At 42.2% G+C, this 27,984-nt stretch overlaps 2 protein-coding genes across 8 annotated transcripts; both read right to left on the reverse strand.

Annotated features, from left to right (window-relative positions):
- Positions 1 to 838: 838 nt before the first annotated feature.
- Positions 839 to 7,061, reverse strand: LOC110858448. 2 transcript variants are annotated; one of them, XM_022107234.2, is made up of 4 exons: positions 6,815 to 7,061; positions 6,105 to 6,297; positions 1,850 to 1,971; positions 839 to 1,779 (listed from the first exon to the last, which is right to left on the reverse strand). In XM_022107234.2, exons 2-4 carry the CDS (start codon positions 6,237 to 6,239, stop codon positions 1,620 to 1,622), a joined length of 417 nt encoding a protein of 138 aa, XP_021962926.1. In that variant the 5' UTR covers positions 6,240 to 6,297; positions 6,815 to 7,061; the 3' UTR covers positions 839 to 1,619. The 2 variants fall into 2 exon arrangements, with proteins under 2 accessions (XP_021962926.1, XP_035714622.1); XM_035858729.1 differs by lacking the exons at positions 6,105 to 6,297; positions 6,815 to 7,061 and adding an exon at positions 4,914 to 6,069.
- Positions 7,062 to 11,970: 4,909 nt separating this feature from the next.
- LOC110858649 (tyrosine-protein phosphatase non-receptor type 1) lies at positions 11,971 to 27,932 on the reverse strand. 6 transcript variants are annotated; one of them, XM_035858703.1, is made up of 14 exons: positions 27,460 to 27,932; positions 20,777 to 20,853; positions 20,090 to 20,705; positions 19,805 to 19,966; positions 19,597 to 19,731; positions 19,383 to 19,516; positions 19,182 to 19,262; positions 18,955 to 19,099; positions 17,912 to 18,049; positions 17,696 to 17,831; positions 17,375 to 17,615; positions 17,159 to 17,290; positions 16,633 to 16,675; positions 11,971 to 12,837 (listed from the first exon to the last, which is right to left on the reverse strand). In XM_035858703.1, exons 3-13 carry the CDS (start codon positions 20,174 to 20,176, stop codon positions 16,666 to 16,668), a joined length of 1,401 nt encoding a protein of 466 aa, XP_035714596.1. In that variant the 5' UTR covers positions 20,177 to 20,705; positions 20,777 to 20,853; positions 27,460 to 27,932; the 3' UTR covers positions 11,971 to 12,837; positions 16,633 to 16,665. The 6 variants fall into 6 exon arrangements, with proteins under 6 accessions (XP_035714596.1, XP_035714595.1, XP_021963170.1 ...); XM_035858702.1 differs by having other exon boundaries at positions 17,071 to 17,290; XM_022107478.2 differs by lacking the exon at positions 16,633 to 16,675.
- Positions 27,933 to 27,984: the final 52 nt, after the last annotated feature.

The following is a 27,984-nucleotide window of genomic DNA, read 5'->3' on the forward strand; positions in this document are numbered from 1 at the left end:
CCCTGTGCAATTTGGTCTCCCACGAAACCTGTTCTGCTCACTGTTTTAACAACACGCTCATCTTTCACTTTGTTTTGAAAACTGTGGGGCTGACCGATCGTACTGCGGCCTGGACTCCGGAAGATGTGCTCGACCAATTCCCAGGCGAAAACAACTTTACAGTATTTATTAAACATGAAGGCTTGGTGGATATGCCAAATATTAATTCTCGTCACGGCACAGATGGAATATATTGCCACGATGTATCTCGTCACCTTTCTGGAAGCGGACGGTAGGTTTTCCTGGGATGAGATTGACTGGGGTGAGGTTTGTCCTCAAGTTCGGTCCAAACATGGCTTGAGCTGCTACTTGACTGCTTTGATGACCACGCGATGGGGGCGGTTCTTGGAGTTTGATGACGGGATTGAACACGAGTACGAAATTAATTGTGATCGTCCCCAAAGCACATCAAAGTACCTCAAAGTCAAAAGTTATTTCCTACGCAGATCGCTCGATCACTTCCTGCGCTTGTGTGACAACCGCAAAAACCTCGCTTGTCGCATATTTGGATTATGGTCCTTGGTCCATCTGACTTCCACCCGACGTGAGCAATTGCCTTGCCGCCCCCACTGGATCACAATATGCATAGCGTAACCCATTGCCAATCTAATTAACTAATTAACAATTAAATATATGTAGCTGAGGAGTACTCCCCCATGTTGAGTCTGGCGTTGCGGGATGCAAATCAGATAAGGACCGAGCTGAGAGGTTTGCAAGTAGATTCGTCACCCACACTTGACTCGTCCTCGGGTGATGCATCGTGAAGTGCATAATTAATTAATAATGTAGACGCCTAGAATTAATTATGTTCAAACATCAATTTATTGTAATTTCTAACATTTTTTTAAGAATAAAATAAGGACAGGAGATAACTTGGTCATCTGGAATAATTGAACCAATTCGAACCAATTTCACACGTTTGCAACAAAATATTTAATCCTGTCCCGTCTCGGTCTGTGGGTTTGGTAATAATGGAAACTTGCAACATTTAGCAATGTGCATAAAAAAAACAATGGTAAAAAATAATGAATCTACATACTACTCAAATTCTACGATACTTAATAGCAATAACAATACTGACAATCGTTGTTGGTGGATTGTAGAGCACAACAATGTCCAACAACAGCAAGGTTTTTTTACACTAAACAACACGACCCCGAGAAACTATTAACCTGAGACAAAATGTAGACTTATTACACACAGTTGAGTGGAGTAGAGTGGATCCTGGGGCGAGAAAGTGGGAGAAAAATAGAGTCCTTTTTCCGAATTAAATCCTCCTCATTCCTGAATAATGGGTTGTAAGAAAATAGAAAACTGTTTGTGGGTACGACCCCCAGCATGCATCAAGAAGTGTCAAGAAGTGTCAAGGTAGACACGGGAGAGTGAGAGGGAGGAGGGTAATCTATACCCTGATGCTCATTTACATACATATGACATATACAAACTTAATTTGTAGCTCATCATCAGTCATGATGGAACATCGCTTCGTGCTCCACTCTCAGCAACAACAAAGTAAACGAAAAAATAGTAAAAACGCTACGGTAAACTAGTAATTTTATAAATTAGGGGTAGAGTTTGGATTAAGAAGACTGTCCTCCGGCCGTGATGTCGTTCGTGGCAGCGGGCCGCACGGTCGTCCTGTTTCTCCGGGACGTGTAGTCCCGACAGCGGTAGACGTAGGCGGGCACTCCGATGTCGTCTTCCGCCCTCGTGCAAAGGTCCTTCTTGTTGCAGCGACACCTGTGTAGACGGACACAACCATTGAGAACGGCCGTCTCTACCCATGGTTTTTAATTACGAATGAACTTACGTGGTGGGGACGTAGCGTTGGTGGACGCGAGTGGAGGCGTTGTAGATTTGCCATCCGCAAACAGCGTTGGTCCGGCACTCCTCCACAACAGCCCCGTTCCCAGAACTCTGTCGCACGGATCGCTGTAAAATGAAAAAAGTCAACATGAGAACATTTCTCGATTTTTCATTCGGTTGTACGTATATTTGCATGCGTGCTACATACTTAGAATTGCATAGAATGGAATTAGACGAGCTAGCAATTACAATTATGGTGCAGCAGGGAAGTAAATATACAGAATAAGTGGACGTGCTCAACGCTTCAGAGATAAAGGATGGGTTAATATAATAATTGTCTCGATAAGAGCATTTCTCGTCGGCAATTAGCCTTTCATGTGCCACATTGCTTATCAGAATGTATAAGGAAGGTGGTCATATACGCCAGCAACTAGCATATCCAGCAACTACGTTAACCCAGCACTGTCTGGTCTACCCAAATTATTATCTGTGCGTCCACGATTGCAGGCTGTACACAATGGTGCTGGATATGGATGCCACTCAACGTTTCGTAAATCACATGACTCTGTCGCCCTCAACATGCGTCCGCACCCGTCCAGCCGTGGTCCACGTAAACCATCGCGGCAATTGACGGAGGAGAAAGACCAACACATGATTGTCTTATGTTGCTGGAAATGACTGGGTAGGCAAACAATGGGAGCTGTGACATGAAGATGTGAGCAGCCCCAACACAATGTCCTGGGAGACCCAAAATCCTGCCAAAATTATTTTAAGGCCCAAAATCCTCCCATGGGGGTCGGAGACCATAAAAATGTGGTTCATTTTGATTTTCGAAAGTGGGTGTGGTCAGGAGGGGGGTTTTTATGGAATTTTCAAAAAGTCGCAAATCGCCCCTAAAACCACACCCACTTTGTTCAGAATTTAACGCTGATGAAAATGAGGTATCATACATGCCCCTAGCTCTTACCATTGTCTCGCAAAAAAATAAAATGTAGCGGAAGATCGGTGTTTTTGTCAAAAATCGTCAAAATGGCCAAGTTTGAAGGGCTCTCAAATCCTTGATACTGAATTTGTGCAGGAAATCATTTCGGAATTTTGAAGTACACCCATAGGACTAACTTAGGTCATGACCTTGGTCAGATCTGAGACGGAGGTTTTTGGCAAATTGAGGTCAAAGTTGATGAAAACAGCGTCGAAACGACATCGTCGGGATTTTGTCTAAGTTTTTTGTGATTTTTGGGGGAAAAATTTTTTATTGTTGATTTGCACGAATCATGACCTCTAGATCACGAAAAACAGGTTTTTGGGGCAAGTTGAGATTTTTGGGGCAAAGTGAGACAAATCTCAATTTGCCCCAAAAACCTGTTTTTCGTGATCTAGAGGTCATGATTCGTGCAAATCAACAATAAAAAATTTTTCCCCCAAAAATCACAAAAAACTTAGAAAAAATCCCGACGATGTCGTTTCGACGCTATTTTCATCAACTTTGACCTCAATTTGCCAAAAACCTCCGTCTCAGATCTGACCAAGGTCATGACCTAAGTTAGTCCTATGATAGTACTTCAAAATGCAGAAATAATTTCCTGCACAAATTCAGTTTCAAGGATTTGGGAGCCCTTTAAAGTTGGCCAATTTCAGGAATTTTTCCTCAGGAAAGCCAAGTTTGACCAGCGTTTATAGGAACACTATAGCTTAGAATGGAGCAAAGGTCACGCTGTTACATAGTAGTATGACCGTAGCTTAGGATGCATAGGTCAGTTGGTGATAATGTTTATCCTTAAGGATTTAGTAGCCCTTCAAAAGTCCCTTCCCATCCACATTTTTCGCGATGTTTTTTTCGTCAACTTTGAGCTCAATTTGCAAAAAACCTCCGTCTCAGATCCGACCAAGGTCATGACCTAAGTTAGTCCTATGGGTGTACTTCAAAATTCCGAAATGATTTCCTGCACAAATTCAGTATCAAGGATTTGAGAGCCCTTCAAACTTGGCCATTTTGACGATTTTTGACAAAAACACCGATCTTCCGCTACATTTTATTTTTTTGCGAGACAATGGTAAGAGCTAGGGGCATGTATGATACCTCATTTTCATCAGCGTTAAATTCTGAACAAAGTGGGTGTGGTTTTAGGGGCGATTTGCGACTTTTTGAAAATTCCATAAAAACCCCCCTCCTGACCACACCCACTTTCGAAAATCAAAATGAACCACATTTTTATGGTCTCCGACCCCCATGGGAGGATTTTGGGCCTTAAAATAATTTTGGCAGGATTTTGGGTCTCCCAGGACATTGTGCCCAAGAACGCTGAGACTTGAGACGACGAGGCAAACAAAGCGTCCCTTGTTCCCATTCATTCACGTCGAGAGGAGAGCACCCAAGTCCATTCACGACAATAATTCATCATCAATTATTACTCTGCCCTCCTCCTCACTTACTCACTACACAAGTGCGTAGTTGTGCTCCTACGTTATCGCTCCGACTCCATCTGACTCTCGACAATCATTTTAACAAACTGCTAAATGCCACAACGACCACCGCAACCCATAATTCATCTCCAAAGTCATTCATGCTGCGATATTATACAACCACCGACTCGATCCACTCAACCACCACCAACCCCACTCTAATCAGAGAATTATTAATTATTGCGTCGCACATCAAAAAATATATGAACCTCATCCAGCCTCGTGCAGATTATGATGTGTTAATCGTCCAACCACTTATTCTTTTTCTCTCTCTGTACGGAATACGAGGAAAAAATGGGGCGTTTATCGCTCAGTTTCTTGACCATTAATATTCAGCAGATGTATCAGAACGACTACATCTTGTTTCACGTGGAAGGACTACGTGTAGTAAAACAGTTGTGCTTATAAATGTACACATTACACGAGTCATTGAACTAGTTGTGCAGCAGATAATTAAGTTCAAATGACGCTGCTGGCCATCACCCCACCCGCACACCTTCCAGCCCTCGTGGAGCTTGAGTAACCTCATGAAATCATCCTGAGCCGCCGCAGCGACACAAAACGCCTGGAGAATACAATGCCAAATATTTGCAAACAAAGTCGACCTTCCTTCTATTGCGCCTCCGTTTTGACACACAAACGCAGTCCGTAGTAAATCCTGGTGGCACCAACCAACTACTCGCACAAACAACCGAGCTGCTCAGAGTCATTTATTAGTCAGTGAGTCAGGAGGATGAGTAAATAGTTGAGCAGGTCCTGCGATGGTGATGATGATTGATTTATTATAGCAGCAACTACAGTGCAACAAAACTGTTTTTTACGCTGCTTTGCATGAACTTGAATTGCAAGTCAACAGACTGACTTGCTGTTTAATCACTCGAGATCTATCTGCGTTTCTAACCCTGTCCTCGTAAAGAGTCGTCGTAAATACCTACACAAGCATAACAAACTACTGATGCGTGTTGGATCTCAAAGCTGTGCGAAAAAGGTTTCGTGGGAAAAGGTTCCTCGTCATGAAGTCATTCTGAGTATGAGCCAATTTGTGGAACTGTTTTAAGAACGTGTGGCCATGTACCGTTGTGGTCAACTTTAAGCTTTCTCCGACTTTCTCCTGTCAATCAGACATGCTGAACATAAATGTGTGGACGCTCTCGTGATGAAATGGTCTCAGCTTTTGAGTTCTGCAGGCAGATGCTCGAACATTTATGTAGCTGTGTACCTACTTATCATGGGCTCGTTGGAGTTACATTAATTGGTTTGTTACACGAGCGAGTGTAGCGAATAACAGGGGCGAGGAAGACTTATCGCAATGTACGTTCTCAGAGTAAACATAAACATGTCAGGATGAAGAATCAATCAGTCAGTCAGCTGTGGAATTCCAACCCTCCGTCGTCCGCAGTGATGAGTACGATTCGTGGATGGCATTCCATGAATCGATGAACTTTGGACAATCTCTTCAGTACAGCTTGAGTTGCTTATCAAAGTGTGAGACCATTCTCAGAGATGAGCACATACACACATACCTACAACGATATCACACCTGACTTGACCTGACACAGCCACATCAAACTGGATTATGTGGATTCGACTGGTTCAGTCTGCACATGTTTCGAACCAATGTGTCCAGTGGCTGATGACTCAGAGTCTTGGACGTGCTGAGATTTGAGACACCTTTTGTCTAAACTTGTGCTTACTTACGAGTCGTAGCCAGAGCACAAGTAAGATTCCTTATGCTCTAGCCAGTCTAATCGACTGAATGTGAATAACACTTGAATAAAGGTAAATTGTAAACGTACCCGAACGGTGACGGCTGCACAGTGTCCAGTGGTCGTGAAGAGCAAGGCACAGAGGAGGATGGAGGCCATAAGGATGACAAAGATTCGGGATGATTTGGTCGTCATTTTGGAGGATGAGAATTCACAGGGACTCATTTCTTCAAATCTTGTTGGCACGTTGACTTCTGCAGTGGAATTTGTGGCAGGTATTTTCCTGGAAAAAGTAAAACACCGGGTTTACAAAAGGCTACCCAGAAGCGATAGTTTATGGTCGCGTGGTGAAAGCAGTTTGTCATCTCTTTACAAACAGCTTAAAAGTCTTGAAATGGGACAAATTGATGGTGGTTGATGGAGAAAACGAGGCAACCATCACGTATCTACATGTACTATGCAAATATGAAGGATGCATGCATGCAGGTGAGTGAGGCAGAGTGAGACAGCTGAGCATACGAGCGTACTCAATCGATGGTGGTGAATTAGTAAGTTGGCTGAGCAGTGGGGAGGTAATCTGTTTTTTTTTGTACGCGATGCGAGTGGTGGGGGTTAAGGGAGGAAGCGCAAACGGAAATAGCGCAGTTAAAGAGCGGAGTTAAATCGGAGGGCCATTGGGAATCGTAGGATTGGTTATCGACGCAGGAGAGGAGGAAAACAAGGAGATTAATTTAATGAGTCCTCTCAAATGACCTTCTTCGCTCTACTCCATATTCACTCGAGCCACAAATATGTCTTACCCTGGTCGGCCTGTTGTTGTCGTTCCGAGAAAATCAATGAATTTCGGTGGTTGTTGTCCACGGGACTTGTTGTTACCTCAGAGCTTTGTGGCTGACAGTAGTTGCTCGTCCTCCGCACGTCGTTGAGATGGGTGAAAGTAGTAGAAAGTTAGAATGCGAACTGAGTGAAGCAGGTTGGTTGGAATAACCGATGTGTGTCTGGCATGAGGAAGGTTGCGACTAAAACAGCGCTCTGCCAATGCGGCTCATTTTATACCCAGGTCTGGCTACCACACGATCATCATTCATTCACCATCGGCAAACCACCACCATAATCTGAAGCAAGATGCCATAATAAGGACAAATACGTATCCAAACTCGCTCACTTACTTACTACTCTATCTTTTCAGTCACTTCGTCTCAAGTCAGGTCGAGATTTCCTTCATTGTGAGTCATCCTCAGATTGTGATCTCCGTCAGCGTCACCATCACTGCTGGCTGTGGGGTGAGCATTGTTGCATGGAAGCATCCCAAGTCTCCCTCACCCTCCTGAAACGTTTGTCACAAGGCGGTGGCAAAAAATTCCATGGAAACGTTCGGATACCGAAGGGAACGGGAGAAAGGGTTGCTTTAAAGGGACTCGAACAATACGTGCCATCCAACAATGGAGCAGATGCGGCAGTCATAAGACATCGTGAACGTAGTTAGTGTGGAACCTCTAACTCGCGTTTAATTGGTAATGAATTGAAGGCGTGGTTCGTTGATGGTGTGATCAGGATTTTTACAAACGAAGCAAAGTTTGTTGCGTTGATGTTACTTTGATGATGCGGATCAAGAGGGACTGGTGCGGATGGATTGAGATGCGCCATATCAGTTGTTGAATACTTTAAGGAATTCGATGCAAGCCGGTTCTGTGAGGTGAGAAGGAGTCATCGGAACTTACCACTGTCAGTACGACCAGAGAGATGACGTAAGAGTGGAAAACGTTGCGTGTCAACATGGTATAGCAACGAACGATGGGCTGCATATACCACACGCAGCCCCAATCCTTCACCCCAATTTAGTAACACCTGTCTTTGAGAAGAATGTGAACTTCCAGGTACTTTCAGCTACTGTCCAATACAATCCTTGGCTAAGGAGGAGAGCTGTGAGGAGGAAGGAACTAAGAAACTAAGACAGCTTAATCTTATGATTAAGCTGAAGAAAGTCTGAAAGAGCGAATAGCATGAGAAATGAAATGCTAAATAGTCCGATGAGTCCGATGTCACGCGGAAGCGTTTCACATGCTTGCATCCGGTTTTTTTCGGCACCATGCATTCCAGTCAAAGCAGGAGAAGTCGTGCGTCGTATAGACAGCGAAGGTAGCCACCGGTACTTCGGCAGGTAGGCCAGCAACGACGAAGTTATTGCACTTTCTCATACTTGTACATGCCATCGTTTTGTGCAGGGATGAGTGTGGTTGGAAATGGGTGTGAGATCGTGTGACGCAACACCCGATAGTCTACGCGACTTTCCATGAACGACCATGCTTCAGTAGTTCCACGTGGAAGTGGAGTACATCCTCCGTTTCCGGTGGGAAAGGCAACAGCATCCATGATTGCATCACCTTCATCGCCACGGTGCCAACATTTCTCTCTCGCTCGCTCATCAGCCCGGGACTCTGAAGCCATGTCGGCCAAACCAAACAACGCACATGGTTGTCGTCGTCGCGACATAGTCAAATTATGCCAAGTGTGTGGCCGGATTGCAAATAATTAATAGATTTTGAGTGAGTCTTGCCTACACAAGTGGAACTATGCCCCCCATCAATGAGTACAATGCAAGTTGCCTTGCCCAAAGTGGAGCACGGGGTGGAATGAAAAAATGTGTTTCCACAGAACACATTGGAAACAGTGACGATGACTCCTCGTTCGGAATGTCACTCATGTCATGTACCAAATTGTATCGTTTGTTCGTGGAACTGCTTGTGTGCTTGTAATTGGCTTGGGAGTGAAGATTAATTGCGACATGCATGCTCAAGAAGCAGCCAGAGACACAACTGAATGTGTTGTGTCACATTTCTGTCAAACATGTCTCAGCTCTCTGACCACCAGGATATTGAACATGATGAGTGCGTCTCAGAAATGGACGAGTCAGGAAAATTGCCGTCGTCACACACACATTAATTGATGGATTGATGGATCACTTCCATGAATGAATGCTGGTGGCTGGCGAGGCAAACACAACTAGAACAAAAATTACAACGAAATGAAATAAATTGTCATTATGTAGCTCAGTATGTTTGGATGAGAGGTTGAAGCTGTGAATGTACCGTCTTATTTGCTTATTTGCGTTCACGTCAAAAAATACGACTCCAATTTCATGGGCATCATATCATTGCATAATTTTCCAATGTGCTCTTGGAATTGCTGCTGTTGCTGCCAATCCTTCCTGGAAGCTAGTCTTCCTCAGAAGAGGAGTCCAAGCAACTTTCCTCGCTCCGTGTCCTCCTCCTCCTTCCTGGAAAACTCAGACTGGAATTGGACATACTTATTTGCAATTAGTAGCACATTTATATGGACGACTTAAAATAATAGCCTACATTGAATTACATTCAATATTTTTAGCCTGGACTCTTGACGATGTGTGACATGTGATGAGATTTTGCACATAGGCACAGATTCGTTCGCAGTATTTGGAGATGGGGGTTGTTCTCGCAATCGTCGTTGGAGTTGAGGCAGTTTATGGCCTTGAAAGGCTGTTCATCCTGCAAACATTTCTTTCAACTTGACTCTTCATTATTGGCATCGTTATTTTGGTCCGATTACAATATGGCCGCCCACTGGTACGCAATATGTATGTATGGCATGAATATGTATCATGGGTCACGTTCGCTGGACTCCAATTGACACAAAGCAACTGATCCATCTTTGCATACTTACTTAGAATGTGTCCTCTCTGATGAGTATCAACAAATGGATCGTCTCGTGACAATCTTGATGAGAGTGGTGTGGTGACGTCATTCCTAACAACCGTATCGTGATTGGCAATGGCTGACCCCAATTTGGGAACCACTATTGCCTGGCCAAGGCGGCGGTCCAATAGCGGGACCACCAGCATGCATTCAACAATGAGGCGATGGTGAAATCAGTTGGACAAGTTGCTTCTCAATTATTCCTCCTCGACTACGACGACGACGACGGCTGCATCATCGGACAAAGTCAGCTCACCCTCCTTCAAGGTTGGTAGGAAGGTGTGGCCGACCCCCTGACGCACAGTACTACGAGTGACTTCTACGACTTGGAAGATCAACTTTGGTCGCTCATCTGCGAATTGCGTGCCTAAATATGGAACTGGACGCGCAGTAGCCGAAAGATGGCAAATTAAGTAATGTGCTGCCTGGCAGACCTATGAAGTTGTGGATATAAATAGATTCAGGATGTACACTCTGTGCTCATAGCCCGTGGAGCTGACCACTTGCATACCTCCCAAGACCTGAGAGTCGGGTCCCCATGTCTCACATCGTCACATCTGAGATGCATCAGATGTAAATATCTCACTGTTGACAGGATGAGGTACCTCGTTTTAATCTTATGTCGAACGGTGTACCTCCGCCACTGTCCTGTCATTTTGTGAGTCGCCCATTGACAAATGCTGTTTGACTACGTGACCCCTGGCGCAGTCAGTCAGTCAAATTGGATGGCATGTCGGGGCGAGGAGGGCTTTTAATCAGGATGGCTTTGTGATCCAGAGTTTCAGGCTGGGTGGTGTCCTGGGTGGGCACATAAATAAAACCAGATGACGAATCCCAGTACGATGGTGGATGCAGTGATGGGATTATTATCGCAATTTCTTGTTTTACTACCTCACTATATACTCGGTGTGCATGGAGCCATTGACTGACTTTGGTGGTGGTTGGCATTGTTTCAACCTGTCATATGACGATGCAGTTATGTAAGTCCAAAGATATCGGCGCAGACAATCGTCATTCCATTCACACGCACATTCCGCAACCCCATTCGACACTGACGATTGTGCGATGCGAAGGTTGCAGATTGCGATCGTGAGTCGAATTCCTGGAAAAGCGTGAGCTTTGTTTAGTGATAATGTGGACTTCACACACGAAGGTGCTCCAAGCATGAGAGACAGACCTGCATAAATCGTTCTCGTACTTATGCATCATACTGGGACCAGTTTTGGGTGAGTGGGCAAATATTTGAGCCACATTGATCTGTGGTTCAAATATTTGCACACCTGCCAATAACTATTCCACTTCGATTCGGCATTCCATCCAATACTCAAGTTGGATTCTCAGGATTCAATAAAACCCTTGTAAAAAAGGAATATAAAAAATGTCGAAATATATGCTTCTTATAGTTAGACATGTAATCAGTCGTTAAATAGTAGGCAACTTAAAATACCTTTCCAACGACCCCTCTCTGAAGTAGCTTTAATTTGATACCCCGTTCATGACTTTTTTACGACTGTGTTGTGACAGTTCAATATTTGCGTCGCAAGGTCGCAGCCATATTAATAATGAACCTAGTTGGATCATATGTAAATCTTATTGCAGGCCATGGCAGATCAAGAGCTTCGAAATATTTGCCGACAGACAAGAAGGCCGGGGTTTTGTAAGTTGCATATTTTGACCGTTCTATGACCTTACTTTGACCGTGAAATTCAAAGTTATTGGTGGCGTTCGTAAATATCTTTAAAATTATATGTAGCATGATTTCATACTTCAAGCTCGTTGTGGCATTCTATGACCCTTTGTGACCTTGACACAGCGTTAAAAAGCGAACTTACATCATCTAGTTCCCTGATGCATTGTCGCAGGGCTCTATTATGTCTGAGAGCTTCAGAACATATGCAGACGAACGCGCGGACGGACGGACGGACCATAGACATAAACTAGGTTTCCCTAATTATATATTCCCTCCACCTGCTCTCTCCCATATGCACCTGTTGCTCACACTGAAGCCAGGTTTCTCATGGCTTTCTCCTCCGGAGAAGGGCAATCTGTAACGTCGGGAGGCGTGATGACCGGTTGAACCACATTCCATCAGCACTAAGACGAGGGAGGACCGGCCGAGGTGATTATGCCGTCGCCAGAAATAGACGCTCAATATATTTGCAGACGCATGGGTTCCTGCATCGTACTCACAACACTTGTCGAATTAGCAATTCAATTACGCACGATTAAAATCAAACACAAATAGGTTTTATTGACATAGGCCTTCGATGATGCATTACTTAATTACCAGAATACAATGATTGAAACAATTAACCAGACAAATCGGCAAGCACTTCTCAATCAACGTGAAACACAACATTATATATTAAATTATATATGCCACCTGCAGGCTGCCTTCTCATGTCGTTCAAAATCTAGATTTAAAAACCTAAATTCATTATAGCTCGCATAAGTACTTACTATTAGTAGCTTTATTACTTGTAGTCTGCATAACTAGGTACTCGGGATCAGAAACTCGTAGGTTTCATCCCCACATACCTATCATACATAATATGTGGCTGATTGTTTCACAAGAACATTTATCATGGCATGCATGTCGTGGTGGAATCAATCCTCCGACCAACAAGCCTGAATAAATACGTTTGCGTTGAAGGGAAGATTGCATAGACGAGTTTTTATTGCATCCGTCCATCCAGTGGACCATGAACTCTAATGATAAACAAGCAGCGTGTCTTTGTGTGAACCCTACGTGGCTACCGTTGAGTAATTAATTATAGTGTGTGTCGTGTCATTCCACTTGGTCAGACTTGTGTTGAAATCAAAACCAGGGGTTCATATTATATAACTTAGGATTAACTCCATGTGGAGATATGTAATGTTTAAACTAGGACGAGGGGCTGGATGCGGGCGTGAATTTGAAGGAGAATGGAGAGAGGTTTATCCGTCGTTAGAGGGAGTGTCAACTGTTGGGGTCCCGATGTCACCGGTGTTGAGAGTGGCGACGAGTGCTGGCTGACCTGTTCATGCTATTGGCTGGATCATCAGACCTTGTCGTCGAAGGTTCGGATTTCCTACGCTTCGCCTCCGGAGATCTGAAAGGACCAACAAAAGGAGATTGGATTGGTCACCTCCAACCAAACTGTCTCATGCGATGATCATATGATGGCATGATTCACGGAATTCATTGCTCACATCACTCTCTGAACAAGCAATGCAAAGGTTTAGAGAAAGCAGTGGGAAGCAAGCATCTAGTTATCGGGAGAAGTGGGAGGGGAAGCTGCGGTGGGCCAAGCGAAAGCTGTGACATAGTCATGTGTATGCTTTGCTAATATATTTCAGAGCTGGGTCCCCCGTCCCACTACTTCCGGCTGCAACACTTCTCCTCCTCCAGAGTCCATTAACTTTTCCAATTAGTCAAGCCACTTGTGTAGCAAGAAGGAAGACATGTTGCAATACGAATGAAGAGGAAGCCCCAAGAAGTGTTCTGACTCCATAATTGGGCCACAATCGTCATGGGATTGTACCCGAGGTGCAACGACCGACCGGGGTCACAGAAGAATATTCAAGAATCATGGACCGTCCTGCGTGGGAGTGAGTAAGATTCAATTCCAATGGGAGTTGGCTATGCCGCTAATTTTAGCATTTCCTTGGACTCAATGTTTCATAATGAGGAGCAATTTGGAGCAAAATGTGGCAGAATAATAAGAAGCCATCCGTGAACGGATGAGGGGGAAAAAGTTGTCATTCCGTCGCCACCATGGAGTCTCCAGCCTGGTGACCATCGGGGGCAGACGAGGAAGGAAGACGAACAACTGTGCAATTTGGTCCCACAGCTGCAGGAGGATGAATTTAGATATGGGGGTGCCCAAGAAGGGTCGTGATGAGAACCACGGCCCACGCACGCCATGTGTCAGTGGTAATTGGATTGGAGTTGTAAGGGTTCAATAAATTGGAACCGATGATGCTTTCACATCCACCGGCTTGCTTATGTATGCTATGCTTACGTGTGTATGAAGCCAGCATGCGAGTCTGGATTGATTGGCACTGTTTGAGAAGAAGAGTGGTGAGAGGACTTTGGTGGGAGTTTGCATGGGTGGAACTGAAATCGACGACGCTGATGATCTCATCTTTCTCACTCATCGGAAGAGTACTTCCAACCAATCTGCATGCCCCAGGACAATCAGACCATCAACTGGTTCTGCTGACACCTTGCGATTTCATCAACGATCGACGGACGGGGGGCTGCACATACATACATAATTGGAACAAGATGGTGAGATTTATAACCACCACCGTCTTTCTGACCCATTTCATCAATTTATCGAGTATAATCCTACATGGGGAACGTGATGTGCAGTTTTGGTTATCGTCTTGGGTGATTTCCCTTTTTAAATGGCCTAGGGTATATTAAAAGCCTATATTAACAGGTAAAAGAGGCGCTACATGTGGCGGATAGGGTCAAGCGAATGCATGGATACATTGCAGGAGGAGTGGAATTCATATGCACGTGCAAAACCTGTCTGTTAACCTGGCCGGTTAAAAACAGACAGGATTGAAGCAATAATTGTACCGGTCAGGTCATGATGGGATATTCCCTACCTATCCAACCAACTATACCCCAATTTTTCCGTAGACAGCAGCAGGTGTAATCCACAGGTGCGACTGGTGCTAGGGGTACAATTATCGGCAGTGAAATAAAATCCTGTGTCATGCTCTGCATAAATAACACCCGCAACACATCTTGTGCAGCGATTTGGAGAAGAAGTCTCTTCAATTTTTGATGAGGAGAAGGAATTGGTTAAAAATGAGTGAGATAATTCGTGAGAATATGACAGGTCAAGGAGAGAGTTGACTTGCCAGCCAGCCTGTCTCCCACAATAATATTAGGATATGATGTCATCCAAGTTAATAAAGATTGTGCCTCGCCCATGTTGCAGCCTTATCAAAGGCTGCCATGGACTCGGCTCGTTAATCCCTGATCGAATATTATGTGTCCAGTGTTTGTCAAAATAAAAGCCTGAAAAATTTCCACACGATGCCTTCTTTAATAGACAAGCCAAATAAGCATAGAAATACGTCGATTACTATCCAGATTTTTTTCTATTGCAACACATCGTGATCGATTCACTGTACTAATTCGGCGCAACAGTAGTTTTGCCAATTTCTCATGGATGGAAAAGTACTCTTACACACTTGGTTACACGGAGACACGGCTCAGTCAGCTATGGAATTTTTTAACACACACACACACACAAACACAAGAGTTCAATAATAATAGTTCAACCCAGTAAAAAGTCAGTCAAGGTATTCTCCGACATGGAAGCTCAGTCAATGCAATGAGAAATGGTCCGTAAGAGGTCATTATGATTGATGCACTTTGTTGAATTTGACAAATCGCCAAATTGGGTAGTTATGAGTTTAATCGGAAACGCAAGGAACGATTTGGTTTCAAAACTTTGGGGTATTATTTCGGTTTAATCCACATTAGTAAATAATTTCCAAATATATCAAACATTTTAAGAAACATGAATCAACAAGGTTAACACACGGATATTACAAGTTCATCAGTCTCGTCTAGTCTACATACATCGTATCCTACTCTACATACATTATACAGGGGGACACGAAACGCTTACACATTCATCTATTAAGTCCGTCACACCCCGACCTCTTCCTCACTACGCAACACCCCCAACCAGCTCCAAATTATTATGAAATAAATACCCTCCATTTTATAACGTCGGCATGGACGAATACAAATATACATCCCAGTTGGTCAAAAACAGAGCAGGGATGCGTACTATTGCATACATACATATGTGCGTGCGTATGTAATATGGGAGTAGAAATTGAACCCATGTACCTATTTACTAACTATATATGTATCTAAATCTGCCTATTCAATGTGATATTTCCTTGTTTGGCAATATGCTACAAATTTGTATGTGGAAAAACGTTCTCGAGATTTAAAATCTCGTCGCAGTTCGGTGGATAAACCCCAACCGGACAGACAAGCCTAATTTTCCCTTAACCTAAACTAATGTGATTAAGTTAATCATCCCTGCCGAGAGTTATTAGTACACAAAAACGTGTGTAGTGGTGGGAAGAAGAGCTCTCCAGTGTGTAATGTTTGTTTCGCATAAAAAAGGTTGTACTTTGTCCTCAAAATCAGTCATGTCTCATCTCATCAACTGCAAGGGGGCTGCTTATTGTTGTCAGCCTCTTGTGCCACACTGCTCCCCTCGCATCTCATCAAAATATCTACACAATCCCGTACCTTCTAAATAGTTTTAAATTTGTAGTGATAATTTCATCTAATTAATTGCATAAATAATTGTGGACAGACACCCTTCATCACTAATAACTAACTATACTATTAGATATTCTTAGATTAGTAGATCTCTCGGGCACTTTCTCCCCCTCATATCCGCTAGTACCCTCCGATTAACTCGTCCTATGCACGTACATAGAACAACAGCCTACAAAAAATATTTTTTGTAGGAATCAAACACTCTCGCACACAGTCAAATGTTTCTTTTTACTGATTTGAAAAAATAACAACAAACGTCAGTCCGTCAGGTTCACATTACCCACCCACCCACCAAGTAGAACGATGGGTGTGCCGATCAACTATCACCACACCACGCGCATTATTAGTATTAAATTATCATTATTATGAGGTAACTGCCAACTACTATTTTTTGTGCTTTCTGTGGACAGTGTGTGGGATTATAGGTCCTCCGCCCCTTATATTGTTAGGTGGGACGTAGGAAGCTCTTTAGTGATGTGATGTGATGGGTGGGATGTATTATTCGTTACTTTCACTATTAGTCTAGAGAGAGTCAGGAGAAGACACAAAAAACTTGAAGCGAGGAGACTGACCATACCAATTAAGAAGATTCTCCCTCTTTTCATCCACCTCAAACCAATCTGTACACAAATTATTAAACGTTTTAAGGTCATTTGGAGGGTAGACATGTATACATATCGAAATGGAAGTGGTAAGTAAGTAGGGGGTGACGCACAAATAGTAACCGTACAATAAATAATATCGCATAGGAATATTTATAATAATAATGTAGATGTACAAAACGTAAGAGATATAATAACATGCTTTTCCAGTAATCTACCCCCTCCCTACTTTCCCTCCACCGCCCGACTGCCTTGCGTTGCAGGAAGCAAAGCAAGCTCCCAAATAAAATTGTACGGACCAGAGTCGCTGTTTTTAAATACTAAATACCACTGCTAAATAGGTTACTTATAATTGTGATTATTATTAATTGACGAATATTTGTAATTGAAGGGGGAGTTGACTCACTACCTACCTAGCTCGTAGACGACCTGTAATAGTACAAGGAAAAAGCGCCTACGCCAAACATCAAGACTAAAAATAAATATTTCCGTGGAATAGACCTGTGAATTCCTTTCATGGCTTCGGATTCCTTCTGATGTGCTTTAATCTCACGAATCTTTTCGCGCAGAGCTTCATTCTTTAAGCGTCGTCTCGCCACGTTCTCCTCACTCGCCCCCTCCACGCCGTTCGTTCTGAAAAGAGACACAGAGTTACTAACTACCTCGTGACATTCTGTGGAGAATACTTGGACGAGTGTGATAGAATAGAGGATATACTTGGAGCTGCCATTATTGGCGTCGGAAGAGGATGAGTGGAGGTGATGATGGTTGTTGTGATTCAACGCGCTGCCATTTGTAGGAATATTTTTCGTGGTCTCAGCAACGTCGCCGTCACCACCGCCGACGATCTCATCTTCTTCGTCCTCCAATTCGTCCGAACTTGAATCATCGCTGGAATCTGAAACGTCGTCTGACGATGGTGTTTCTGGAAGGGGCCTTTCATTCACAAATTGCCGGTCTGTCATGGACAAATAAAATGTTTAAACAAAATAACCACTCTCAAATCAAGCTGAAATATTCAACTATGATTTTACGAACCCTCAATAAGTCGTCTAAATAACTCTTCCGCAACAGGATTTTGTGGCAATGAATCAATCCTGCGAGGTGGCAAAGGTTTGTCGTCCAACTCAATCAAGTCTCCATTCTCTTCGTCCGCCAAGAATCGCTTCTTTCCCTGTTGATTAGAGAGAGGAAATTTACAAAGTGAAAATTTTGAAAGGCTGCAAATTATTAAGATTTTGCATGGTCTACTACCTCTGCGAGTTGAGTGATGCCTTCAATGATGGCCAAGTAAGAAAAACGCAGTTGGTCCGCAGTCTGGATAAGACCCATTCTGTAGCGTCGCATCTCCAAAAGAATCTCATTAATGTTCACAGGTTTCCCTTCCTCCATCTAAAAATCATCCAGAACGTACAACGTAAATTTTTAACAAATGCTAGAATACAATAATTATCTCTATGTCTCTATTGGATGGACAACATTATTGGACACCACCGTCTGGATTAAATCATATTGAAGCAAAGTCTAAAAGATGTTGCCACAATACCGGATTTGACGGCAACTTCATTACAAACTTTATTCTAATCGGAACCCAGAAAAATGAATAATTTTGACAATTCCCAATAAATAATTCATCCCAATCCAACAAAGCAAAAAAGGTAGGAAGTGGGCCTCAAATTGTCGTTGGCACTTTTAAATTGAAGAATTCTTAAAGACAGGAGGCAGCAATATCTGCATTCCGAGAATTGTGAATTTACATTGTGCTCGTGTTGCAAACGTTCTACATGCATGTGAGCTATAGACAGCTGAATATAAATTGCATTGCATCCATCCATGACTTGCAGGCATGTGCCGGCCACGCTATATGTACTCGCTTCCCTATATGCATAGGTAAGTATGTACATATGTATGTATGTGTCCGACCTACAATATCGACAGATCTTTCAACTCGACAAATTTCTCAGACCACCAGTTGACAAATGACACGACAAATCCTTATTAATATTCTGTCCCCTATCGCTGGATTACTGTTAATCCACAATCCCTAGAAATTTGCGGTGATTGCGGTCTTGCACCCTGAATACACATGCTGAATGATACATTCAAGTCAAATCAAGTCAACCTTCATTACACTCGAATAAAGGTTGACTTGACTTGAATGTATCTTTATATACGTACAATATGCTAGATGCATGATTTTAGCCGGCTCATGTTCTTAACATCCTTACTCATTTGAAAAATATACCCACTGCCATCAGCTAATAATATAAATTGACACTTCAAAGGATAAAACGTACCATGAGTAAACACGAGTCAACTAAACAAAACGTTCCAGATCGTCCAATTCCAGCCGAACAGTGGACGATTGGGGGTCCTACGTTGGAATTTAAAGCTCCGCTATCTCTCACAACTTGTAAAAAGTGGAGGAACGCCCGGGGTGTGCTATAACAAACAAAGAAACACAATATGACACAATTTCTTCCAAAGTTCAACACCACGAACTGTTTTTTTTCTGCTCACAAACCTCGGAACTCCGAAATCTGGCCATGTTGTGTAGTGGAATTGTAAGACCTCCCGAGAGTTACCCGTTGACATGTCTTCCAAACTATGGTGAAAATATAAATAGTAGTTTTAGTTCATACCAACAAGAGATGAACACAAGGAGTTTGGTATATTTCTTCCGCTGATGGTAGTCGTAATTAGCGCATACTTAATGCATATATACCTGAATGTTCTGACAATAAAGTGTCTTAATTCTTCCTCCTTGCGAAGAACGAGCTTGATGCCTACATCGTCAAATTCCATGTCATCGTGGCCACCGTTCTTTGATCCGACTGGCCAATATTGGTGACATTTTATCTGCAAATGATAAATTATTGATTAGGGTTTCCCTCTGTAGTATAACTGATTCTGATGGCTGATGTTATGTATTATCGAACCTGGTTCTTTTCAATAACTTTGTTTAGCATCAAAACGGCCTTAGATCTCTGCTCCCAGACCATGAGCCAAAAGTGGCCGGCTGTTTGAGGAAGTGGACCCTGAGTTAGGATGTAAGTCCGTCCAGATTCGTTCACCTGCAATTAAAATTGAACGAGCTTAGTTTACCACGACATGCAAACCTGAATTATGAACCAGGATTATTCGTACCTTCACAACGCTGGCATTTATGTATGAGCAGGGTCCTTTATTAAGAATGACGCGACTGTGGTCAAACGGGCTCACATCCCGGTACCGGTTGAGTAATTTGTTACAGGGTGCTTTGGCTTCGGTGCATGAATACTCGTTGTATATGCTCTCCATCCGGATTTTCTGCAAAATTAGAAATAAATTATCAGCACGGGACTGGTCACAATATTGAGTACAGTTGTAGGTTAAAAGCAGCGAAAGAAAATACAAAGTAAATAAGGTAAGCGAGTAATAATGGGAGGTCACCTGATAGCGAGAATTCCATCCCTCCTTTGACTCAATCTCTGACAGTTCCTGCCTGATTTGTTCTTGATACTCTTCCATTCTGGACATGAACTTGTGTAACTCTTCACTTGATTATTGACAGGAGCCGACTCATGAACATACTCACACCAATCTCAATATTCTCAGTCTACGAACAACTTTCAACAATAATAACTAGACCATTCTGACGTTGTCGTCGTAGGATTTTGTAGCTAGAAGAGGAGGACGAATTAATATTTGATGGTCTAGAAATAGAAAAGGACGGTTGGTGGACTGGTCAGGAGTGGTGTATATATTTTTAACTCGCTGCACTCGTTCCTGGGGGGTGTGTCTCCTAGCACTGAAGTTATTATATTTGAGCTGTCGTTGTTGACCAGCTTAGTCGTCCAGCTCGTAAGCTCTAATCATTAAGAGTCACGAATCACGATGACACAGGGCTAAAACTTGTTCCAGTAGTGGTGAGTTCTTGGAAGTACTTGGAAAAAAGCAGACGCTCTCTCACCAACCAACCACCATCCAACCAACCAACCCAACAAATGCAGCAGGTTTCAGCTGACTTTGTATCCCGTCGTCTAGAGTATGTAGTAATTCAGCAAAACTATGAAAATGGAGTCAAGATATCAGTAACTGCGATGAAAATAGTTTGGAGAATGTACTCTGCTGACTTACCAAGAAATTGGAGCCGTAATGGTCCGCAAAACCCACTCGACGGTAACGATGATGATTTACTTGGTTATTGGTGATCACTGCAAATTTCAAATCAAACACAAATTTACATCCACGGAACTCTTATTAATGTACTCGGAAATGTGAGATATTTATGATGGGTAAAATTAGTAAAATAGATGTCCCCATCAAATTATTACTCAATCTGACTAGCTAACAGGGCACACTATAGAGAAACATAGCGACACAAGTATGTGTAATGAACAAGTTTAAATCAGTTAATGTCTTTATTGCAAAATTTCCATAAATAGAAAATCCACACGAGTGGAGAAGCCTCTTTATTGACATGAGCTGTCCCCGCATAAATAGCAAGTAAAGCACAATTCCGATATAACGAGTACTACTAATAATACCACGTAAAGGACTTCTTGTTGTTTCATTTTTCATTTCACACCATCCACAAACCAAGAACCACAGACAGGAAATGTGCACGTTGTGTTGTTACACAATTCACTGGAAAGCTAGCTTCCCTCATCCCAACCCAGCTATAGTCAAAGGGAATTGCATACCTAAGCATATGAGCTATTTCGTTTAAATGCTAATCATGTATACATACCTACAAAGCAATTAGCAGGCAACAATGTACTCACTGATCGGCGTAATAAGCAGATCAGGTCAGCAGATTTACATTGAATTATGAATTAGTCAATTTTGAGAATAATTTCATTACGTAAACTATATGATCTTGACTGGTATCCCTTCCATTGCATAGTTTAAAGGTTTGTATAAAATCGTCTAATCGTCTCCAGAATCGAGTTGCCTCATCGTCACATGTTGATATTACTGATATAAATCCCAGTCTTTATCTCTTTATTCCGCCCTTCAGTGTACCACCACCACGACACATTGAATTGAGTGCATCCGCAGAAACGAGACACGCCTTCAGTTTGACGACTCTTTCCTTACATGAATACATGGCTAGAAAAATTCCAACCCAGCACCATGTGACCATGTCCGAGATTATAAATTACGTCACTCTCTCTCTGCGGATGAGCAACAATACTTATTTATAATTGCAATGGTTCGTCTGAAGTGAGATCTGCAGTGCCAATGACAAAATACTGAAATAGGCTAGAAAATGTAGCAGTATGACTTGATCAGACAAAAATATGTAAGTTATTTTTGCATCTGATCTGATTTTCAATGTTCAATAACTGTCAGCTCTGTTCGTACATGCATGAATGAATGAAATTGGTCGAAACAAGTTCTAGGGAAGATTTTTTTTTCTCTTCTAGTAGAGGTACATACTAGCTGCCTTCCTTCCTTCCTTCCTTCCTTACCTCCTTCAATCAGCAAATCTTCAAAAGAAGACAATTCGCAGAATTTTCTCGGTGTATAGTTTCTACGAAGAGAGAGTCGTCCATTCAGCCCACCATCCATCCATCAACAAGACGGATGGGTTGTACATTTCAAAGCGAGAGATGCATAAAAAGTAAAAATCAAATATTCTCGCTCGGCCATAGATACAATTCTGCCAAAGTCTACTCTTCTTCCGATTTATTCCCGTCCAAGATCGCGGTTGTTCCCTTTCGTAAAAAACCTACGATATTCGGTGACTAGCAACTTAGCAAGTCATAGGTACGAACTTGACATGAGTTAGTCATAATATACCGAATGCGTCTAATCACACATGTAGGGACCCAATTGAACTCAAATCATGATGAGGTCCATGTATCGGCTGTGTAAACAAACGGCGTCAATCTGAGCGATGATAAGAAATCACAAACAACATGCGTGCATAACCTTCAATTGAATTTTCATAGGTTTGACAAAACACGAATGTCGTCCATCCATCACTGATATTATCGTCACATTTTACCAAATACTTAATTCGGAGGATGAGTGTTAAATTAAATTAATTGTGCATTATGATCATGACAAATGATCAGCAAGACTATTAAAGGCGGAGACAAAGAGTAATAACCCTGTCAATTATGCATGACTAAATTGTTGGATGGACTTCACGATATACATTATTTCAGTAATTGATTTCTTAAATGGCTGACCCACAAGTTGGCATTAGTATAAAATAATTGCAGATGCAGACTAGCCTGATACAGTATTCTCATCATTATGAAGAACAATTCTATAGGATTTTGAAGTTCATTCGTTGGCATGAACAAAGAGGTAAATCCGCCTAGCCCCTCTTTTGGGTGGGTCATAAAAACAATGAAGACCTCCAACGATTTTGCTAATTTTTTTATATGGTGTGATACAAGTATCGAAGTGTCATCCCCGTGAATTTCATGAAAGAGGCATGCCTTGAACTCCCGTATTAATTATTTTAGTGGTGGGGGTTTTTTACATGCATTTAAATGGGAGAAATGCATGTACTAAAATCATGCTAGGATAAAATCGTTGAAGACCTCCAACGATTTTCTTCAAACTTTGCACACTTACTTATTATAAAAGTAAGCATGTTTTAGCAAAGTTTGGTGAAAGAGGCATGCCTGGTTCGGGTGCAACATGCGTAAATGCACAAAAAATCATGAAAATCGTCGTCATTTTGATCAAAACTATTAAAGTAAGGTAACCATGTCACCATTTGATGACATGTAAAAAGACTATTCCAAGCAGGGGCTTTTTAAGCTGGCATCTCTTTATGAAAATGTCTTGTCTGTCCGTCTGTCCGTATCCACGATAATTTTAGAACGGATTCGAATTTCGACATGCGGGTTTCGCCAACGTGTTTCTAATTTTTCAAGTAAGGATGAGTTCTTGCACTATTTAACATAATATTATCCTAATCATATGCACACATTTCTGCACTATTTCACCAATTCCAGGAATCGTACATGAGCAAAGCAAGTGCTTACTATTCATGAAGCACACCATGTTTACTTGCTCTACCTACACACCGCACTAAATATGTTCCGAGAAGAGCTCAAACATTGTCAACTCTTCCATAATCCATCCGTTAATAATGATAAATAAAATTAGCTAGAAAACCATGCTGATTGTGCAGCGTAGATTATGCTTAATAAATACAGTGCGTGCTTGCCACATGTCGTAGTCATATCTATTGTCGTGACATGATTTCAATCGACCCCCAATTTCAACTTTCTTAATACATGTTCAGCCAATTATTTAAAACAAACTTCTTGGAGGTGATACGTTATCCTGGGTTTGAACACTTACCCAGAATCAGTACACTTTTAGGGCTACATGCTTTGGATTACGCCTTCTATAAATACAATACCACGCACATTGGACTCTATTCCTTCATCAACTTGTTGATCTTACACTTTTAAAGACGAATACTAATAAATAGTTCTTCTTTGACAGTGTGATGCGCCACACAGACGTGCATACTATATATTGTAGGGGGCAAAAAATGTCATGACTCTCCGTCTCATCATCACGGGTTTGCTTACTCCTTCTCCGTTTCCAGGAATTGGCCACAAAAAAACGTGTAGCAAGGAACCAGGTAACAAGACGTGTTTAATGCAGCGTTCACGTGCTGCTAATTGAAATGTAGATAGATTCCAATTGGGTAGATAAACTAGTCAGAGGTAAAGCAGGAGAGGTGCGAGGAACGTAATGTCTTCACCTCCCTTGTTTGTCGTTTTGTTACCCTGCTTTGTTAACCTACCTTGGGCAATTGTGCGTTCCCTTAGTTCGACGTATCACGAAATAAGAACGTTCCTAAATTTAGATACATTTTGAAAACAATGCCCAGCATGATTATTGACGTTTAAATGTCAATAATAGAAAAGTGGTTTACATACACACTTGAAGCCCTATACATTATCCAACGCCACAATAAAGTGAAATCCGCATTTGGCGTTGGTCGGGTTTCAGCCATTTTGGAATCCAGTTACACCAAGAGTAGAGAGCATTTATTGTATGTACGTGATTTTATGCTACACGGTGGGCACACTGACTGAGGACGAATGGATGGATGGATGTCAATTCAATTTACAAGTTCCAGGAACACGGTAATGTGACAACCCAACTGGCAACTAATGTAGGTTTGATGGAGCTCTCAGCTCTCTCAACCGACCCTCGATTTTGCAGAGGAGGGGGGTTTCCTGGAAAGTATAGAAACTTCAATCCTTTGACCCCCGTCCTCCTCCCTCGAATATTGTGAGTGAATCACTAATCACGGCCACATTTCACAGAATATCTCCCATTTTTATTATTCTACCAACATCTATCGCTCATTGCTCTCAAAACTCTGTTTTGCCAGGCATGGTCACTCACTAGAATAGAATACATTCAGCATCATGACAGGTTCCGTGCTACGAGGTCATACAAACCCATAAGTAGACCTAAAGCTCAAGAAATATGTATACATATGCACATGCGACAGATAGCACTTCACCCTAGGTTAACCAGACTAATTTTGTACCGATAGGTTGAATGGCACGTGCAATAAAGGCAAACAAACAAACAGACATCTTATAAGGTTAGATTATTTGTTAGACCGGAGTAACAGAAAGCTATCAAGTGTTCCAGCCAGATTTGAAAGTAAAACGTTCCTCGGTTATTACACAAACTTTGGCGACTAATAATATTTTACTGCCATTTAGCAGAGAAAGCAACACGAAGAAGGGATATTCCGCAAGCACAATTTTAGTAGTATGCAAATGCATGCCACGTAGGGTTGAGGGTTTGCATAATCGATTCCGAGAATCTATTTCCCTAATTTCAATTCTAGTTTTACTCACAAGAGGAAAAAAAAATATTCCTTGCATTCCTATTACTTGTTCTTAATAATCTTTGATTTCGTCATGCTAGGCACGCACTTTTTGTCAGCAGTATGTATGCTACAAATATGTGCATACATATATGAAGAGGACAGCTAATAAGCCATACACTTTCTATTTGGAGACACGTAGTTATGTGTAATTGAGAATAATAATAAGAGAATTACGATGGAGTGGGGATGCTACATTATTGCTTATTCCACGACTTCCTTTTCCGTCAATCCTATTCTAGGAAAGTTCAATCGCATTAGTTCTACAAGATGCGTGCGTAAGTGAGTCGATATATGCTGTCTGGTCTGTAGCTTCTTGCCAATGTCATTATATAACAGATACAATCAAGCTCTATCGGCTTGTCTTTGCGAGACAACTACATGTGTATTTACGACATTGAAATATATTAGGTTTCAGATACAACAACAACATAGAAGGAATGGAAACAACATGCTAACATTACACTATTCTTTATACATATGAGCAGGGTCTTGAAAAATGCAGAATGTGTAGGGACAAGAAGACAGAAAATTACAAGGAGTCGTGATGAACAGAGTTTTCAGGCAGAGGACTGGTTGGTAAAGGCTCAGTCAGGGAGAGTAAAATTTCGAAGAATTCGAGAGCCCTGAAGGAAGCCTGCCTGCTGCAGAAGTAAATGGTCTTTGTGTGCCCATTCTACAGATTGTTGATGCACAAAGGACTTCGGCGAAAAGCTCTCTCCCCATCATTTCCAAGTACCAACATAAAACAGAGACTGGTGCAGGGAGCAAACTTATGATGCTTCCTCTCCATATTTTACTCATATATATCTACGCAACTGCTGCTGTTGTATACTTCCTTTTCCCACACTTTCACCAAATGGCAAATTCTCTCAACCCATGAGTAAATGATGGACATGAAGAAAGCATATGGGAGGAAGGAAGGTGGATGAAAAATGGACGAGGAGGATGGATAAAGGATAATAATAAGGATTTCAGGAAGAGCACTTTGTCCCCTAATCGGATTTCCACAGCTTTACGGCTCTCCACGGAGAAAGGAGCAAAGAAATCGAAGAAGGTCGTCTCTCGCAACAAGATCCTAGATAAAGAAAGTCAACTTCCCCATCTTTTATTGAACACAAGTGAGACGGCCTTCCATCCAACCAACTTTGAATGCAGGACGCTAAAAATAAGTCAATTTGCTCCATATTTTGCTCTTTCGACTAAACTACCCAAGAAAGGTATGGAGAGGGAGAGAGAGAAGGCACAAGAAATCGCAAATGTGCAAAAGTTGGAAATGTCGACAACCCATGAGAAACGAGAGAGGAAGGAAAGGATCAAACTGCGAGCTTTGGAATTCATCATCGTCATCATCATTGTTAGTTTACGGCAAAGTGAGCTTCTGCGAATTTCTCTGACGCCAATGCAATGTAACGTCCTCCGTATATACATGGATGCAACAAATAAGGAGGAGGAGAGACTGAATATTATTACGAGCTAAATAGAGAGAGAGGAGAATGCGTGGAGCCGAACCGTGGAGAGAGTAGTAGAGTGGTCGTGGATGGATACTTTCACCGCTGATGAACTAAACATTGACATATCCTTCCTTTCTCCCTCTCTTCCACAGACAGACTGAAGCGGCGAGGGTCCGACGACCACAAACAAACAACGAATGAACGACAACGGCAACCAACCAATGAATCAGTAATTATTTATAAACTACGATCACTCAGGGGCCTTCCCTTTGGTGGCCAGGGTGCGGGCAGCGGGGTCAATAAGATAACAATCAAAAGATGCAAACAATGCCTTCAAATTTTGAAGAAACGCTGACTTTCTATGCACGGCTAGCTTATATACTTATGTTTAATTATTGAATAGATTACCCTGAAAAAGTACAAACAAAAATAGTGTGATACAAAAAGTATATATATCCTCTTTTATAACTTACCCAATGTAAGCCGACGACGACGGATGGACGGACGGAATACGAGATAAACAACTGTAGTAATTCGAATAAGCACGATACAGTACTTTATATGTCAGGCGACACAATGAGGAATGTGGTCACACTCACAAAACAGAAGTGGTCAAATCCAATGATTTAAATTCATCCACACACCACTTTAATTCCTGTAATGTTGACGCAGCAGATGATGAGGAATGAGCAGATCAGTGAACGGTCGAACTTTTTTTGTATCTTTTTGGCTGGCTGCCTGTTCATCAAGTGAAGTTTATGTGCTGGGTGGGAGTTGTCGCTAATTGATGTGAATTACTTCCGCTGCAGTAATTCAAGAAAAGTGAGGTTCAGCCAGTTTTACTGTGAATATTAGTGCTGATGGGAAATGGTGACAGGGAGTTTAGCAGTTGGAAAGATGGTAGTAGAGAGAGACGAGTGTGTGATGTGTTGCTTCTTGTTCGGCGTACTGGGAAACTGTGGTGTTGACGTTCCCCCAACTCTTCTCCCAATGCGACT

Source organism: Folsomia candida, unplaced genomic scaffold (assembly GCF_002217175.1).
Source record: "Folsomia candida strain VU population unplaced genomic scaffold, ASM221717v1 Fcan01_Sc021, whole genome shotgun sequence".
NCBI lineage: Eukaryota > Metazoa > Arthropoda > Collembola > Entomobryomorpha > Isotomidae > Folsomia > Folsomia candida.

What these genes read in the sequence shown, in the direction of transcription:
- LOC110858448 (XM_022107234.2), bottom strand. Translation starts at nt 6,239, where the DNA reads ATGAGTCCCTGTGAATTCTCATCCTCCAAAATGACGACCAAATCATCC. An exon ending in GTGCAGCCGTCACCGTTCGG is followed by an intron (nt 1,972 to 6,104) that starts GTACGTTTACAA and finishes TTCATTTTACAG; the next exon opens with CGATCCGTGCGACAGAGTTC. An exon ending in CAACGCTACGTCCCCACCAC is followed by an intron (nt 1,780 to 1,849) that starts GTAAGTTCATTC and finishes CCGTCTACACAG; the next exon opens with GTGTCGCTGCAACAAGAAGG.
- LOC110858649 (XM_022107478.2), bottom strand. Translation starts at nt 20,176, where the DNA reads ATGTCCAGAATGGAAGAGTATCAAGAACAAATCAGGCAGGAACTGTCA. An exon ending in TAAATGCCAGCGTTGTGAAG is followed by an intron (nt 19,732 to 19,804) that starts GTACGAATAATC and finishes TTTTAATTGCAG; the next exon opens with GTGAACGAATCTGGACGGAC. An exon ending in AAGTTATTGAAAAGAACCAG is followed by an intron (nt 19,517 to 19,596) that starts GTTCGATAATAC and finishes TATCATTTGCAG; the next exon opens with ATAAAATGTCACCAATATTG.